At 42.1% G+C, this 16,008-nt stretch overlaps 1 protein-coding gene across 1 annotated transcript; it reads right to left on the bottom strand.

Annotated features, from left to right (window-relative positions):
• Nucleotides 1-881: 881 nt before the first annotated feature.
• On the bottom strand, nucleotides 882-11,997 carry cbwd (COBW domain containing). The gene is given in 8 exon segments (XM_065011695.1): nucleotides 882-1,626; nucleotides 6,012-6,044; nucleotides 9,171-9,208; nucleotides 10,239-10,335; nucleotides 11,148-11,175; nucleotides 11,177-11,235; nucleotides 11,900-11,955; nucleotides 11,957-11,997. Coding segments are annotated over 7 exon segments (327 nt in total). The 3' UTR covers nucleotides 882-1,626; nucleotides 6,012-6,036.
• Between the last annotated feature and the right edge of the window lie 4,011 nt (nucleotides 11,998-16,008).

Raw genomic sequence — 16,008 nt, 5'->3', positions numbered from 1 at the left:
TAGCACAGTAGCTCGGCTGGAGCCGGGGATGCAATGTGAAGTTTGAACACCACGCCTACCGCTGATAATAAACGCAGCGTTACCCCCCAGACCCCCGTGGTTTCGTTAAGTTTGCCACCTCGGGATGCCCGCAGGTGGTGTGACCGTGAAAATGGCCGTGGGACAGCTCCCCGTGGCCGGGAGAGTAAAGAGGCTATAGAGGCAACTTAACGAGCCAATAAGCATCAGAATCGGGTTGAACACAGCGCAGCTGCACCGGGAGCTATAGGACTACGGGACATATATAGGGCTACGGGACATAATAGCCACAGCAAATTAGACGAACATTTAGAACTAGGCAAGACAATGATGTTAGAAAATGACATTTTAACAAGTTTAACTGAGTTATTATATAGGGTAAAATTGTAAACATAGACTATAAGCCAAAATTAATTTGACTTAAGACAAGCCATCCGATTTTACAGGACAATTCTCCGTCTAATTAGCCGTTTACTTCCACCTATTTTATTTAAATTCGTTATTTTACATGAATCGCAAAAATAAAACTCCCTACATCTTCTCACTATGGCAAATTCCTTGACTGAGACTTGTCAGCATAATTCTTAGTAATTCAGAATGTGAATGGGGACCCCATGCAACGTCACTTCACAACAATAAAACAAAGGTGTTATATGCTTGCAGCGTTTTTACGCACCTTGTGGAATATCGCATTGGCTTTTCGCACGTTAGTTAAACACCTTCAGACAAGACCCGAGTTTAAATCAATTCGCTAGTTCACAATTATTAGCCATTACAACAAAATGCCAGTCAATACTTAATAATAGGGAAACATTAAATATTGCAAACACCCATCTTTAAATCAGATTCTTGTTTATTTCAATGATTTAAACGTATTCACAAGCTAATAGTCAAGCGCGTGGACATTTACAGACCAGCCTAATTTTGTGTTGCACCACTTTTGAGATGTGATAAAAGTCTGTACAAAACCTTAACTTCACCAACAATTTACAGACCTAAAAACAGCCTAACTATTGAGGAATACACTCAAACTTCAATTAATAAGATATTCGTTGTTAGGGGTGTATTGTTAAGGGTTTCCAAAGTTTCAAATCATTTTACAGAGAAAATGACAGTAAGGGCGCTAATCACATCTCTATTCTCAAGTTGTCGCTTTATCTTGATTGAGGGTCGGGTGTATCACTGGGTAATGAAATAGCTAACATGGTTGATTATGGATTAAGTCCATTCACACACTAATCTAATGTTTCCTCATAGCATCTGGCCCCTGAGCAAGGGGCCCAATTACACAAAGTCTCAACAATTGGTCCTCCGTAAAACCTTACTGTATTGTAGTCAATAAGATGCTTATCAGATTGGACATGTAGTCATCATTAACAGTAAATACCATAACGTTTTGAGGTCCTCCTGGACTGAAGTGGAACACCAGAATTATGAGGATTAACACAATTGCAGTAGGTAGGTCCAAATGTGAAGTGTATCAAGAATAAACTGGAATAGTTCACCATGAGGAGAGAGAGGGGGGAGTTCTTGTTTAGTTCCTGTCCCCCACCTTTAGTATTGTTGAGAGGAACTGTTCCTGTAGGATCTCTTTGTCCAGGTTTCTCCCTGTAGAGGTGAGGGGATACAAAGGCTTTATTGAGTGAGGTACACATCAGAAGAATGCATTCATACACACTCACACACTTATGCACAGACACACACACACGCACACACACACATAGTGCTGACTTATGAAGACTAGATGGTTGACCCTAGGCTCCTCTCCCCACACCTGTGGGGACTCATCAAGCTCGTAGAGTTCATGGACCCCCTGCAACGTCACCTGGTGGGCTTTACCTGCAATAGACACGATCCCCTGGGATAGCTTGGTCGCAAATGGGTCTTCCAAATGGACAATGACCCCAAGCCTTAAGGACAACAAAGTCAAGGTATTGGAGTGGCCATCACAAAGCCCTGACCTCAATCCCATAGAAAATGTGTGGGCAGAAATGAAAAACCTGACTCAGTTACACCAGCTCTGTCACGAGGAATGGGCCAAAATTCACCCAACTTATTGTGGGAAGCTTGTGGAAGGCTACCTGAAATGTTTGACCCAAGTTAAACAATTTAAAGGCAATGCTACCAAATACTAATTGAGTGTATGTAAACTTCTGACCCACTGGGAACGTGATGAAAGAAATAAAAGTTTAAAGAAATAATTCTCTCTACTATTATTCTGACATTTCACATTTGTGAAATAAAGTGGTGAGCCTAACTGACCCAAGACAGGGAATTTTTACTAGAATTAAATGTCAGGAATTGTGAAAAACTGAGTTTAAATGTATTTGGCTAAAGGTGTATGTAAATTTCCAACTTCAACTGTACCTAAAGTGTCCAGAAACGAATACACACAAAACGTTGAATCCTAACATGAAGTTTGCTTCCATATCAAATGTTGCCCAACTTACATCTCCCATGAAGATCAATGGGCAGCAGGTAGCCTAGTGGTTAGAGTGTTGGACTAATAACTGAAAAGTTGCAAGATCGAATCCCGAGCTGACATGATAAAAATGTAGTTCTGCCCCTGAACAAGGCAGTTAACCCACTGTTCCTAGGTCGTAATTGAAAACAATAATTTATTCTTAACCGACTTGCCTAGTTAAATAAAGGTTAAAAAAAAATGAATGCATGATTTTGATGGAAGGTATACTGTAAAATAAATGCACACTGTATTAGCACAGGGATGCCTATTGAAAACCAGTGACAAAGGCTGAATGTTGTTTCACATTCAACCGAATGACATTCATGGGATGTCCAGCTTTGTTCTTGAATGCTTTCTCCCACAGAAGATCCTGGAAAGAAACAAGCTATTGTAAAACGGAACGTTTCTGATGTGAAAAGGTTAGGTTTCTTTGGTTTCAAAACATTGATGTCATAGCCTTCACGAGAATCACCCGTCTCGGGCTCCCGAGTGGCGCAGCGGTCCAAGGCACTGCATCTCAGTGCTAGAGGAATCACTACAGACCCTGGTTCGATTCCAGGCTGTATCACAACAGGCCGTGATTGGGAGTACCATAGGGCGGCGCACAATTGGCCCAGCACATGGTTAATATTGTTGCATTTTATAAGCGTAAAAGCAACTAAACGTAAACTAGTTTTTGTCCTTGAAATGACTACTCTAAAAGGACTATTGTTGCTTTATGGTTGTAATTAAAACTTTGATTGCAAGAAGTTCTTTGGAAACAAAACCGTTGCATGCTTTATATTGCTAAATAAAACAATCCTTTAATTAATGTCAATATAACCTGCTTGAGTAAAGTAAATCATAGTTAAATCGAACCAGCACATTCTTAACATTTAACAATAGTATTGTCACACCACATTTTAAGTGCTGCTGATGGGTTTGTCCACGAATTTGTCAAAAAGCTCAACTCTATCAAGCACCATAAACCAGCTGTGACGCCCTTATTTACCCCCCCCCCCCCATCCTCTCTTTACCCTCCCACTCCCCCCGCTCTCCCTCCCTCCGCTGTATACTTCCTTACAGCATTTCAAGGGCACTTCGCATATATTTTGGGCATTGTGAGGAAGTGTTAAGGTTACACACTTCCTTTTTCATTTGGTATAACACTCTCATTAGCATGAAAAGAGAAACTTGGAGGGAGGGAGGGGAGTTTGGCCCTATGGGGATGGTGAGGCAAGGGAGGTTTAGCTAATTTGTGGGAAAGGGGGACCTGGCAAAAACTGATGACAATGCAGACATTAACCCCCCTTAACAAGCCCACGCCCTGTGGTAGCTGTTGTGAGGAGCAAACAACATGACTGAAGACCAATGCCAAGCCAAGCCAGTCTCGTTCAACTAATCAATGAGCACACTACCCCAGCATTTCCCCATATGATGGCATTTGAGGCAGGATAATCAGGACAGATGTCTTTGGGTCGCAGACTAAAAATTGATCCTGGTTTACTTGGTTTACTGTCACAAGCACAAAAACAGAAAAGCAGAGTGTGGACTTTTCACTAGTGTGTCAGCCCCTGAAGGCATTAGGGGCCAAACTCTGCCCCAGGACTGTGTCTCCCTGGCCCACAGCATACAGAGCAGGACTGGGGCCGATTCCACTTCAATACAGGGGGTGAACTGAAATTCAATAAATTAATAAAAAATGTCCCATTATTTTCACCTCCTCAAAGGTGAAATATAATTGACCCCAGACCTGTGGTTGTTGATTAGACGACTGCTAAGCTATTCTTTATGAATGCCAGATTGTGGGCCGTCTGTGGGAGAATAAAAACTAGACCAAAACGATATTGTTTAAGACATGGATAGAGTAGGCCTAGTCAAAGTCATTTCCTTTTCATGGATCACCATTGGCACTCATTACATTGTCTAGATGTGGTCTTGTTGCTTCCACAAGCTGTAGCTTTTCTGCCAAACTGTAAGATAAAGAAGCAACAGTGAGGTGTGCAGTGTTTCTGTAGTATCTCTGTTTACATGACAACGGACCATGCAAACACATGGCTTGTTCTTCAATCGGGAAGCATCTAACTGTGAGATTAATACGGTATTCTTTTTTTGGAGCCTGTTAAGCATTCTGTGATGTTATATGGCTGCAAGAAGAAAGGTATTTTCATATGTCACTGCAAACAGCAATGCAGGTCTAGGGAAGATAGGATTTTGAATGAGAATCAAGTGTGTCCCCACAAGGTTAAACAAGACTGTGTGTGTCTGTGTGTGTGTGTCTGTTGGGGCATATTAAGAGAGAGATCAGCTGTGGACCGCAACCCCCCAGATCCTGTCCTGTTGTCCCTCAACCTCCCCCATTGACCCCACAAGGAGAACAAACATTGTACAGCAGCTTTGGCCCTCTCTGCTGCTAGTGCCACACAAGTGGACCGGTGGGGGGTTTCTTCAAACAAACAGCGTGGGCTCTGGGAGGCCAGAGGGGGGTGGAAAGCCGGGGAAAGGGCCTATCTGTGTGGACAAGTGTGTTTAGATGACTCTCCTCAGGGATCATCACACACACACACTAATCCACTGCAGCTGGCTGGGAGAAGAGAAAACACCAGTGACTGCATTCATGTGAAGAGTGTGAAGAGAGGTTTACCAGTCTATTCATGTGGAGAGGTTTACCAGCACTGAGTCTATTCATGTGGAGAGGTTTACCAGCACTGTGTCTATTCATGTGGAGAGGTTTACCAGCACTGAGTCCATTCATGTAATTTAAGTTTTACTGTGGTAAACAGCCAGTGACCACTCGGAACAAGATTCATGACAAAAACGCTAACCTGCCAAGTAAAACACGGCTGATCTTTGGTTTCATTATAACGGGAGGGGAGTAGACGGTGGGTCAATGTAGAGGTGCACAAAATGCTTTGATATTTGTTTTACAACATGCATATGCAATGAAAGCAACAATGTTGATGATACAACACCACTGCAATGAATTGGACTCATCTGGACTGTTATTAAACCCTTTATAAGATCCAGTCCACAGAGAACCATTGACACATGACAGGAGTTGTGGGAATGCTGTTCAGGTTAGCCCTCTATCTGTGCTCTGTTGCCTCTGAGTGCAGAGTGGATCCGAGACACACCCTGCCTTTGATACATGCAGAGCGTCCGCACACGCACACACACGCGGTGGTGCCTGGTGGGGCGTCAGAGAGCAAGGGTTTGTGGGAAACTGAACACCGTAGGGTTGGGGGTCGTGTTTGTGTAGGCGGGGTGCAGCTCTGTGGAGGTGGGGGGCTAAAATACAATGTCATGCCTAATATGTTTAATCTGTGATACAAGGACAAAGCTGGGAAAACATGCAAGGGGGATAATTGGGGGTGTGTGCTTGTGCTAGTTGTATGTGTTTGAGAATAGTCGTAGTAATTGCCCTGTGATGTGAAGCATGGCGTTGTCTCCATGTCTGGTTATGTCTCCAGGTGAGAGTAGTGCTACAGTAGGCAATGATACACGTTCGATAACCCTCCACCGTTCATTTAGGCCAAATGAACCAACCCACCTTTCCAGAATCTTGACCAGACTATTTAGAGACCTGTAGAGGAAAGGAGATATGTTTATTATTACGCAACAATACCATCTATAACATATAGCAATCACACATCTGATCTGAACAATCAAAAAGCGCTATTACAAATTGAAACAGATCATCACTTGGCTAATTTTTTAGCAGGACGGTGTATTTGTTAAAAAAAAGGTCTGTAAAAGGTGACTCTAAGGTGGTTGAGCTCCTCTCCAGTCACCAGGTCAGTCTTATTGATGATGGTCAAGTCTGCAAGGGCTATCTGCCTGCAAATACAACAGTAAAACGGATACAGTAACCATTACAAAGTTGTCTGGTGGTAACACTGGTGCTGGTGTTCCACTTTACTCTTCTCTGTGCTCACCCTCTCATCCCCCCTGGGGTGGATGTGTATACTGTGTGTGGGTGGCATGGTAAAAGATGTGCTACATTCAAATGGGACCCACCATTTTGTTAGGAGAGGAAAATACAAACAGAGAGCAGAGAGTCTGAGGGTGTGTAGACATTCCTCTCTGTTGTATCAACAACATCACCAGGCAACCAACGGACTGATGGGACAGTGGGTGTACCAAAACTAAAAGCCACAAACGGAGAACCTTTCTGGAAATACAACTGTGAAATTATGTGTTTGTATAAAATTAGGCATCGGTGGTTAGTAAGTACAACACATTGTTTCTTCTTGCGTTGACACAGACAGAGAGAGCTACAGAAAGGTAGAGACAGAGAGAGATACACAAAGGTAGATGGACAGACAGAGATACAGAAAGGTAGAGATGGACAGACAGAGAGAGATACAGAAAGGTAGAGATGGACAGACAGAGAGAGATACAGAAAGGTAGAGATGGACAGACAGAGAGAGATACAGAAAGGTAGAGATGGACAGACAGAGAGAGATACAGAAAGGTAGAGATGGACAGACAGAGAGAGATACAGAAAGGTAGAGATGGACAGACAGAGAGAGATACAGAAAGGTAGAGATGGACAGACAGAGAGAGATACAGAAAGGTAGAGATGGACAGACAGAGAGATACAGAAAGGTAGAGATGGACAGACAGAGAGATACAGAAAGGTAGGGATGGACAGACAGAGAGAGATACAGAAAGGTAGAGATGGACAGACATAGAGAGATACAGAAAGGTAGAGATGGACAGACAGAGAGAGATACAGAAAGGTAGAGATGGACAGACAGAGAGAGATACAGAAAGGTAGAGATGGACAGACAGAGAGAGCTACAGAAAGGTAGAGATGGACAGACAGAGAGATACAGAAAGGTAGAGATGGACAGACAGAGAGAGATACAGAAAGGTAGAGATGGACAGACAGAGAGATACAGAAAGGTAGAAATGGACAGACAGAGAGATACAGAAAGGTAGAGATGGACAGACAGAGAGAGATACAGAAAGGTAGAGATGGACAGACAGAGAGAGATACAGAAAGGTAGAGATGGACAGACAGAGAGAGCTACAGAAAGGTAGAGATGGACAGACAGAGAGAGCTACAGAAAGGTAGAGATGGACAGACAGAGAGAGATACAGAAAGGTAGAGATGGACAGACAGAGAGAGATACAGAAAGGTAGAGATGGACAGACATAGAGAGATACAGAAAGGTAGAGATGGACAGACAGAGAGAGATACAGAAAGGTAGAGATGGACAGACAGAGAGAGCTACAGAAAGGTAGAGATGGACAGACAGAGAGAGATACAGAAAGGTAGAGATGGACAGACAGAGAGAGCATGCCTGGCTGCTTCATTGACCAGTCCCTCTGGTTTATCCTCTGCCGGATGCTGCAGGAAGATAATCAATTAACCAAAGGGAGGGAGTCCGACTCTCGGTTCTGACAATTCATCACCCTCCGGCCTACTGATGCAAAAGAAAGTGTAAGCTAGTTTTCACCTTTAACTTCCTTTCAAACCTGATTAAGCCCTGGGACTGGAGAGTAGATACATGGGCCCTTTTATGTTTTCTACAGGTTATACAATAATGATGTCTTCATCCATCTTCCAACCCCAGTCATACACTACCTAAACCTTTACACGGGTCACTCATCCTCATGTCACAGCTGACACAAAACGTGACGACACAAAAATGAACAGAGGAACTTGAGCAAAACTCATCTATCCAACCTGTGATAGCAGAAAGAAAATCACCTGTTGAAACACTTTGAAACCACGTGAGATAAATCAGATTGACCTTTTCTATGAGTTCTGCCACTGTGTCAGGGATGAGGCGAGCGCTGGTTCCATCCCCTGAGTGAAATATGTAATAACAGAGGGACTAGGGATCATAACCTCGTCTCCTGACCCCTACACATCAACCTGTCAGCGGATGTCCCTCAGCTACGGCCTGTTTTGTATTTATTTAACTAGGCAAGTCAGTTAAGAACAAATTCTTATTTTCAATGACGGCCTAGGATCCGTGGGTTAACTGCCTTGTTCAGGGGCAGAACGACAGATTTGTACCTTGTCAGCTAAGGGATTTGAACTTGCAACCTTTCGGTTACTAGTCAAATGCTCTAACCACTAGGCTACGCTGCCGCCCTGCTGCCGCATAGCGAGTGATGGAAATCAAAAATGAAATGCAATGATCACCACTATTATATCATCTTCCTCCATCACCGTAAACACGCTGGCCAATACCAGGACACCCTGGGGCCTGGTGGTGAGTGAGAGGCCTGCGACTTGTGTTCCCACCTGCCCCAAGTCAGATTAGTATTTCAGGGGGTAGAGGAGCGTAGAGGGGGTATGACCGTACTATTAGAGTGATCTGCTCTGATATCAATTACCCCTTCAGTTTCGATCAGCCTCAGCCCCCCTGTGTCACTTGGCCTGTTCATCCCTATAGTGTTTGAGTTGGGGAGGGTGGTGTGCATGTAGGGGGTTTGCAACTCTCTATATACAACTTGCAGTCAAGAAAAGATAGTTTGACAGATTGAGGATTGTTGTGCCGATTTCAACTTTGACATATTACAATAAACAGGAAATGACTCTTGACACGGAGCTTTTGAGAAAAAAACATTTCTATATTCCTGCCTGAGGATTTCTATCAAAATGAACATCTTTCCGGTGTGACGTTCAGGAGAATGTAGAGTAATAAAGACAAATGAACACTGACGCAGCCATGTTTGAATGTGCTTTTACCTGTATTCCGTATGTTGCGTGGATGACTGTGGCTATACCTGTAAACAAACATAACCAGAAAAGGCAATGAGATGGGTTGTACACACTCTAAAAATATGAACTCTGACACTGCAGCCTTTTGGTGTTTGGTTCAGCCTGTGTGTTTAAGTCACTTTCTCTGAGGGTTTTCCAAGTATTCTGTCATAACAGAAGGAACAGCTGAGTATTCCTCCTGGGCAGTGGACATTCCAAACATTTTCTCTGTTCTACAACAAGAGAGAAAAAAACCTTAGGAGAGTAATGAAAACACTGTTTGTGAGTGGCATCCCATGCACCACCGGTCCAGCCTCTTCCTCAATGGGAGGGGCCAGCCCCCCGGGACATCTCTGATTGACAGGCCCGTCTGTGCCAATGACAGCCCTGTCTCAGTCAATAACCAGCCTATCTCAGCCAATGACACAGTGGAGGGGTGAGGCGAGTCCCGGTCTGAGCACGCTCTGTCAGGCCTGTGTGTGTGGACCAGTGGGCTGTGGCTGGCTGCATCCCTGGACCACTGACACCTGTCACTTATTGACAAACTCCAGTCGTCACAGGGCTCTCCCTGTAATGGCCTCCTATTGATTTCCTTTTCCCCCTGAATCCCTGGCTAAATGTTTACGGCCTGATGGCTTCCCTGTCCTAATTGAAATAGGCGGTTCAGATATCACCCCCCAATCCAGAGGGTGCTGTTTTCGCTCTCCACTACTTCCCCAGCATGATTCTCCCTCCGGGCGGCCAATGCCAGGGAATAGAGGGTATGTCATGGGTAATGTAAGGAGACAAGCCTTATAACCAGGAGTGGAAATGCTAAACTAACCAAGCATATCCACTTTTAAGGTAATGCATTGTAATGTAACCCACAAACCTGTGAGGGTTTGTTTGTTATTTGTTTTGCACAATGTGTGTAATTTGCCATTGTCTCTAGAGGGAATGAACAATGGGAATACTGAATATATCTATTAATCAATATGAAGTTCTACATGTCCATACAGATTTGAAAGCTACTGTGATGTAAAGTGGCTATATTTCTTATTGTTAGAATATACATACTTGACGGAGCAGCAGAGGCAGCCGTTCCTGACCTCCAGCCATTCCTCATACAGCTCTCCTGCATGGCTCACAGCTAGAGACTTCTCCAGAGCGCCTCCTACAGGACAGATGAGGGACAACAATGTTATCAGAGCAGTAAACATGTTCTTTTTGACATAGAACCATAGCATACAACAGAACACATCAGCTTGAGAAAAATTCATTTGGCACAGTAAAAAAATGAAATATGGTCAAAATGTAGGCAAAACATTTTTGTTTATACGCACTACTACTTGCACCTGATAAAACATGTGTATGTTCAAAGCACAAATCTGTTGTTACTCAGCTATAACCTTATAACGTTCCATTGAACGAGTCCACACACAGATATTGTAGGCCTATTTCATGATAATTGACAGCCAGACTAAACTACATGAACATATTACCTCAATTACCTGGACTAACCAGTGCCCCCCGCACATCGACTCTGTACCGGTACGCCCTGTATAGAGAGAGCATCGCTATTGTTATTTTACTGCTGCTTTTGAATTATTTGTTACTTTTATTTCCTCCTTTTTGGGGGGGATTTTCTTAACTGCATTGTTGGTTAAGGGCTTGTAAGTAAGCGTTTCACTGTAAGGTCTACCTACACCTGTTGTATTCGGCGAATGTGACAAATAAAATGTGAACTGATTTGATTCTCAAGTGAGGCTGTACATGACCTTGCAGCAGCTCAAGAGTTCCATCTATATTTGAACCAAGCTCTTTTCTGCTTCCTTGAGCACTTAACCCTGTGGTACAACCAATAAAAGACAATGCACACCCTTGAACACACTGCTTTCGGGAAAACAGCTGTAATGAAGCAACAAGTAATTGTGTACCTTCCCCCCAAAAATTGATGGGACAACATTACCACAAAAGTGAACATACCTTCTCCAAATTCATTGAGTATGACAGCCGATTCTCTTTCTGTGTTGCTCCGTTAAAATGTAATTCAACAGCGTTGTCTTCCCAACACCTATATGGGTTATGAATGAAATGTTATGGTCTGCAGGCGAGGTATGAACTCTATTCATAGCACACTGTAATTACAGTAGATTTCTATCCCAGTGGTAAGTCACTACCCATGGACATGGGGTGGGCAGGTTTTTTGTTCCAGCCCAGCAATAACACACATGATTCAACTAGGGCCTAATCAAATGACTTGTGAGCTAGACGGACCAGGTGTTTTAGGGGTGGGTATAATTTGTGTTACGTTCCAACAGGAATCTGTTCTAAAAGCTTTGTAAAGTACAAGGATGCCAACAAACAACGCTTACAACATAGCATGATCAATTCACCTAGTTAACTAGCTGTCGAATAGGCATCAACTCACCACGTAGCTTATTCTTAATGTTTGTCCACAGGCTACCAGAGTGAGGACAGACCCGGTATCTTAATTTGCCGCTATACAACTTTGTATGCGTTGTTTGTTGGCAACCTTGTTATTTACAAAGTTTTTGGAAGAGATTCCTGTTTGAAAGTTTCACAAATTATACCCACCCGTGTTTTAGTGCTAGGCTTGAAGAAGAAAAAAATACACATCATGTATCTCTCGAGGACCAAGATTGATGGCCACTACCTTCACACTTTTTTCTAACACAGCAGTATACATTGAGACTAGACTGACCTGGCTATCATACCGAGGTAGCCAGTGATGATGGTCACAGGTATCTGCATGCCAGGTGAGAGTCTTTCCTGATATGGGGACCAACTCTGGGCAGTCATCCTCCTCGTCCATTAAAACCTAATCCATTATTTTTGCAAACAGAACAATCTGTAAATCTGTACTGTATTAATAGCGTTAATAGCTAACATAGCTATAACTAGGGCTGGGCGGTATACCATATTTTATGATATACCAGTATTGATGCAGGGACCGGTTTGAGTTTTTACTTTACCTTCTAAACCGGTATTTGAATGTTTGGTTTGTTTAATGTACATTTTTATAGTTTACTTCGCTACTTGAGTCATCACTCTCCGCTCTTTCTCTCCGTGCCACCTTCCATACAGGAACGCATTTGATGGTCAACAACGAGACACTTGCGTTCAGTCTGCATGGTCAATGCAGCACATTGTTAGGGTTGCGTCAATTCGAATCTGGTATCAGGATAAATATGACATTGAGTCACCGATTGTATACTATGTATTTTTTATTAGCTAAGCAATAAGTGGTAAATGCAATTTTCGTATATACGGGCTCTCTGTCCCACCTCACAGGGCAAACAGAGAACTGACTTGTTCCTGACAAAGATATTATGAATATACTCTGACAGAGGTAGTTCCTGCTTCCGAGCCGGCCTGTCAGAGTAGAGACTGGGCGTGGTTTAGACTCACCCAGCCTATCGTTGATTGTTGGCGCAGAGGCTGGTCCCAGCCCCCTAAGCGCTTCAGCTTCAGCGGTCAGTTGTTGTAGCTGTGTAGAATATACAGTTATCAGGCACCTGGCTCCTGTTATCTAACAAAAGACTGTTTGTTCTCGCAACACTACGTTCTGAATGTGCCCCCCCCCAACTCATTGCACAGTTCCTGTCTTCAGGTCATTCTGTATTTTTCCATCATGAGAAAGGCCCATGGCACTGAAACTGTTAACAATGTCTCAAGTCAGAAATGTTGCATAACACATACATCCACACAAGCCAACATCAGATAATATTCAATCACATATATGGTAACGGGCTATAGTGCATAACACATAATCTCACAACATTCAACAATGTTGATTACAACAATGCTGTTTTCACTTTGCTTATTATAAATCCACTAGCGTTCTATAATGACACTATTAGTTTGTGTTTCTTACATCAGCAAACAGCTAGTTTGTCTTTTCTTAGCAAGTTACCCCAAATCTTGTGAGACGCTAATTGTTAGCCGCTAATAGCTAGCTAAATAATACATGTACTGAGTAAGAGACGTAGCTAGCTAATACAGCCTGATAATTCCAGTGATGGTGTAGACCGAAATCATCATCTTGTTTGTGCAACAGTATCTTCTAAATCAAAGAGGAATATGTAAAGCAAGAATATGTTAGCTACAATCAGTAGCTAAGAGAAAACACGCAACGTAGCCAAACGCTTATAGGGTCCACTAGGAAACACTTTAGTTCCTATCCTGTCACAATAACTCCTCCTTGGCATTTTAAATCGTTGTCATCTCAAACAACACTGTATTCAAAGTGCCCACTATTATATTCTAACTAAAGAATTAGAATGGTCATTCTATTTTCATGATTCCAAAAGTTTTGCTCTAATTGGCAAGTCAAATCGCAATTGCAACATTTGGTTAAAAATATGTCCTAGATGCTTTGTCCATATCGTGCAGCCCCATGTGGCAGTGTGAATATTCTCTCAATTGAGCAGCGGTGTAAAGTACTGTAATGACCTGACTAGATCATAAATGAACAATTGTCCAGACAGAGGCTTGAGTTTGCGAATTGACGGTTTATTAAACCAACTTTACACAGGCTACTGTTTGGGCCGTAGCACACGCCAAAAAGATGACAGATAACCCACAAGCCAATCGTGACCTTCTCTTGTGAAACCCAGACGTAAGAGAGAGAACAAAAGCTGAACCTGGTCTTAACTTCCAATGCCCAACCCCCCTCCACGCCACTCCGCCAACCACCAGGATGCCCGGCATCAGAACATTCCAGGCATTCCCGTGATTGGCAGATAGCAGGTTGATTGACATGTCGGACCCCGCGAACACCGGGTACTGGTCAGTACAACACAACCACCTCCTAGCCTAACACATAACACACAGCTGTCTGTGCGGGTCGCTACAGTACTTAAGTAAAAATACTTTCAAGTACTACTTAAGTTTTTTTTTTGTATCTGTACTTTACTTTACTATTTTTTTAAATTTTTGACTACTTTTACTTTACTACATTCCGATAGAAAATATTGTACTTTTTACTCCATGCATTTTCCCTGAAAACCTAAAAGTACTCCTTACATTTGTAATGCTTAGCAGGCCAGGAAAATGGTCTAATTCACACACTTGTCAAGAGAACATCCCTGGTCATCTACTGCCTCTGATCTGGAGAACTCACTCAACATAAATGCTTTGTTTGTAAATTATGATTGAGTGTTGGAGTGTGCCCCTGGCTCTCCGTAAGTAAAAAAAAAAAAAAAAAAAAAAAAAGAAATGGTGCCATCTGTTTTCCTTAATATAAGGAATTTGAAATGATTTATACTTTTACTTTTGATACTTAAGTATATTTAAAACCAAATACTTTTAGACTTTTACTCAAATAGTATTTTACTGGGTGACTCACTTTTATTTGAGTAATTTTCTATTAACGTATCTTTTACTTTTACTCAAGTATGACAATTGGATACTTTTTCCACCACTGCAATTTAGTGCAGGAAATGGAGAAATGATAAGTGCTGAAATTTGTTTTGATTGAAGTTGAATTGAACAGTATAAAACAATCAGAATGGAGAAAGACCCATTGAAATCACTAAGAATGTATGTGTTGCCACCCTAGGATCACTCATTACTCATAAAGCAAATGTAGAACATTTTTGTTTAGTTAACTTAAAATACTGTCAAAAACCATCATACCGTCCATATTTTTTTTAAAATACTGTGATATAATATTTTGGCCATATCGCCCAGCCCTAGCTATAGCCCTTGTTCATGACTCTCAGTTCCATTACATTATACATAAGAGTCATTGGACAAAAGCAGAACATTAACATACATCCCTTGCAGTACGGTTTTGGAAGCATAAGGACCTTTTATTTCATAGCAGCGAGAAATAATAATAAAAAAAGGTTAAATTGATACACTCCTTTATAGGATTAGGGTTCCCACAAGTCCATATTTTCGTGTTACAGAATTATTTACGGAAAACAGACAGAAGACAGTCTGCATTTTCACAGGCAGCCCAATTCTGATATTTTTTCCCCACTAATTTGTCTTTTGACTAATCAGATCAGCTCTGAAACAGACCTGTTGTGATTGTGCAAAAGACCAATTAGTGGAAAAAAATATCAGAAATGGTCTGACTGTGTTAAACGCAGCCACAATGGACTGACTACCTGTTCTAATTGGCTATCTGCATATTCACTTGTGTGTAAAAAGAAAACGGACGCCACAAACGTGTTGTCATTCAAAAATACTGTCAGCTGCAACTGTGCTAAAACAGGTTAAAACAGTGTACATGAAATGTGTATTTTACTTTTGTGAAATGATTTTGAAGTGAGCTCTTACAGCCTTAGGTTGAATCTGGTATATTTGGTCAAATTGCAAGCTGTCAACGTGGGACCGTTTAAAAAAAGTCCAGCAGTGCTGTAGTATAGAGAAGTCAGCTAGCTGGCTAACTCTGCTTCTAGGCTAGCTTGCTGACGCTGCCCATTCATGCATATATGAAATGTTAGCAGAGCAGCTAGCTAGCTAGAACATCGCTGCGTTTAAAACTGTCCCATCAATATGGCAACTGTCAGTCTGAAACAATTCAAGGCAATTCATTGAATTTACTTGATTTTAGCTTTAATTAGTAGGCGATTACTATTTCCATGTTGATGCTTTTGTCATGTGTTCCTTTCCATTTTGTACAACAATATAGACAATCCGTCTGAGAAAATGATTGTTAGTTAAACAGTTCCGCAAGACCTACCGACGTAGCTAGGTATTCGTTAAAAATAAGTATGAAAATACACACATCTAATCAATACAACGACTTAACTATCGTGAACAACGTGCGGCTGAATATATCATGTCAACAGTATTGTCTGACGGTAGAGGG

The sequence above is a fragment of the Oncorhynchus nerka genome, linkage group LG27 (assembly GCF_034236695.1).
Source record: "Oncorhynchus nerka isolate Pitt River linkage group LG27, Oner_Uvic_2.0, whole genome shotgun sequence".
Classification (NCBI taxonomy): Eukaryota; Metazoa; Chordata; class Actinopteri; order Salmoniformes; family Salmonidae; genus Oncorhynchus; species Oncorhynchus nerka.
This window is presented reverse-complemented; position numbering and strand designations above follow the sequence as displayed.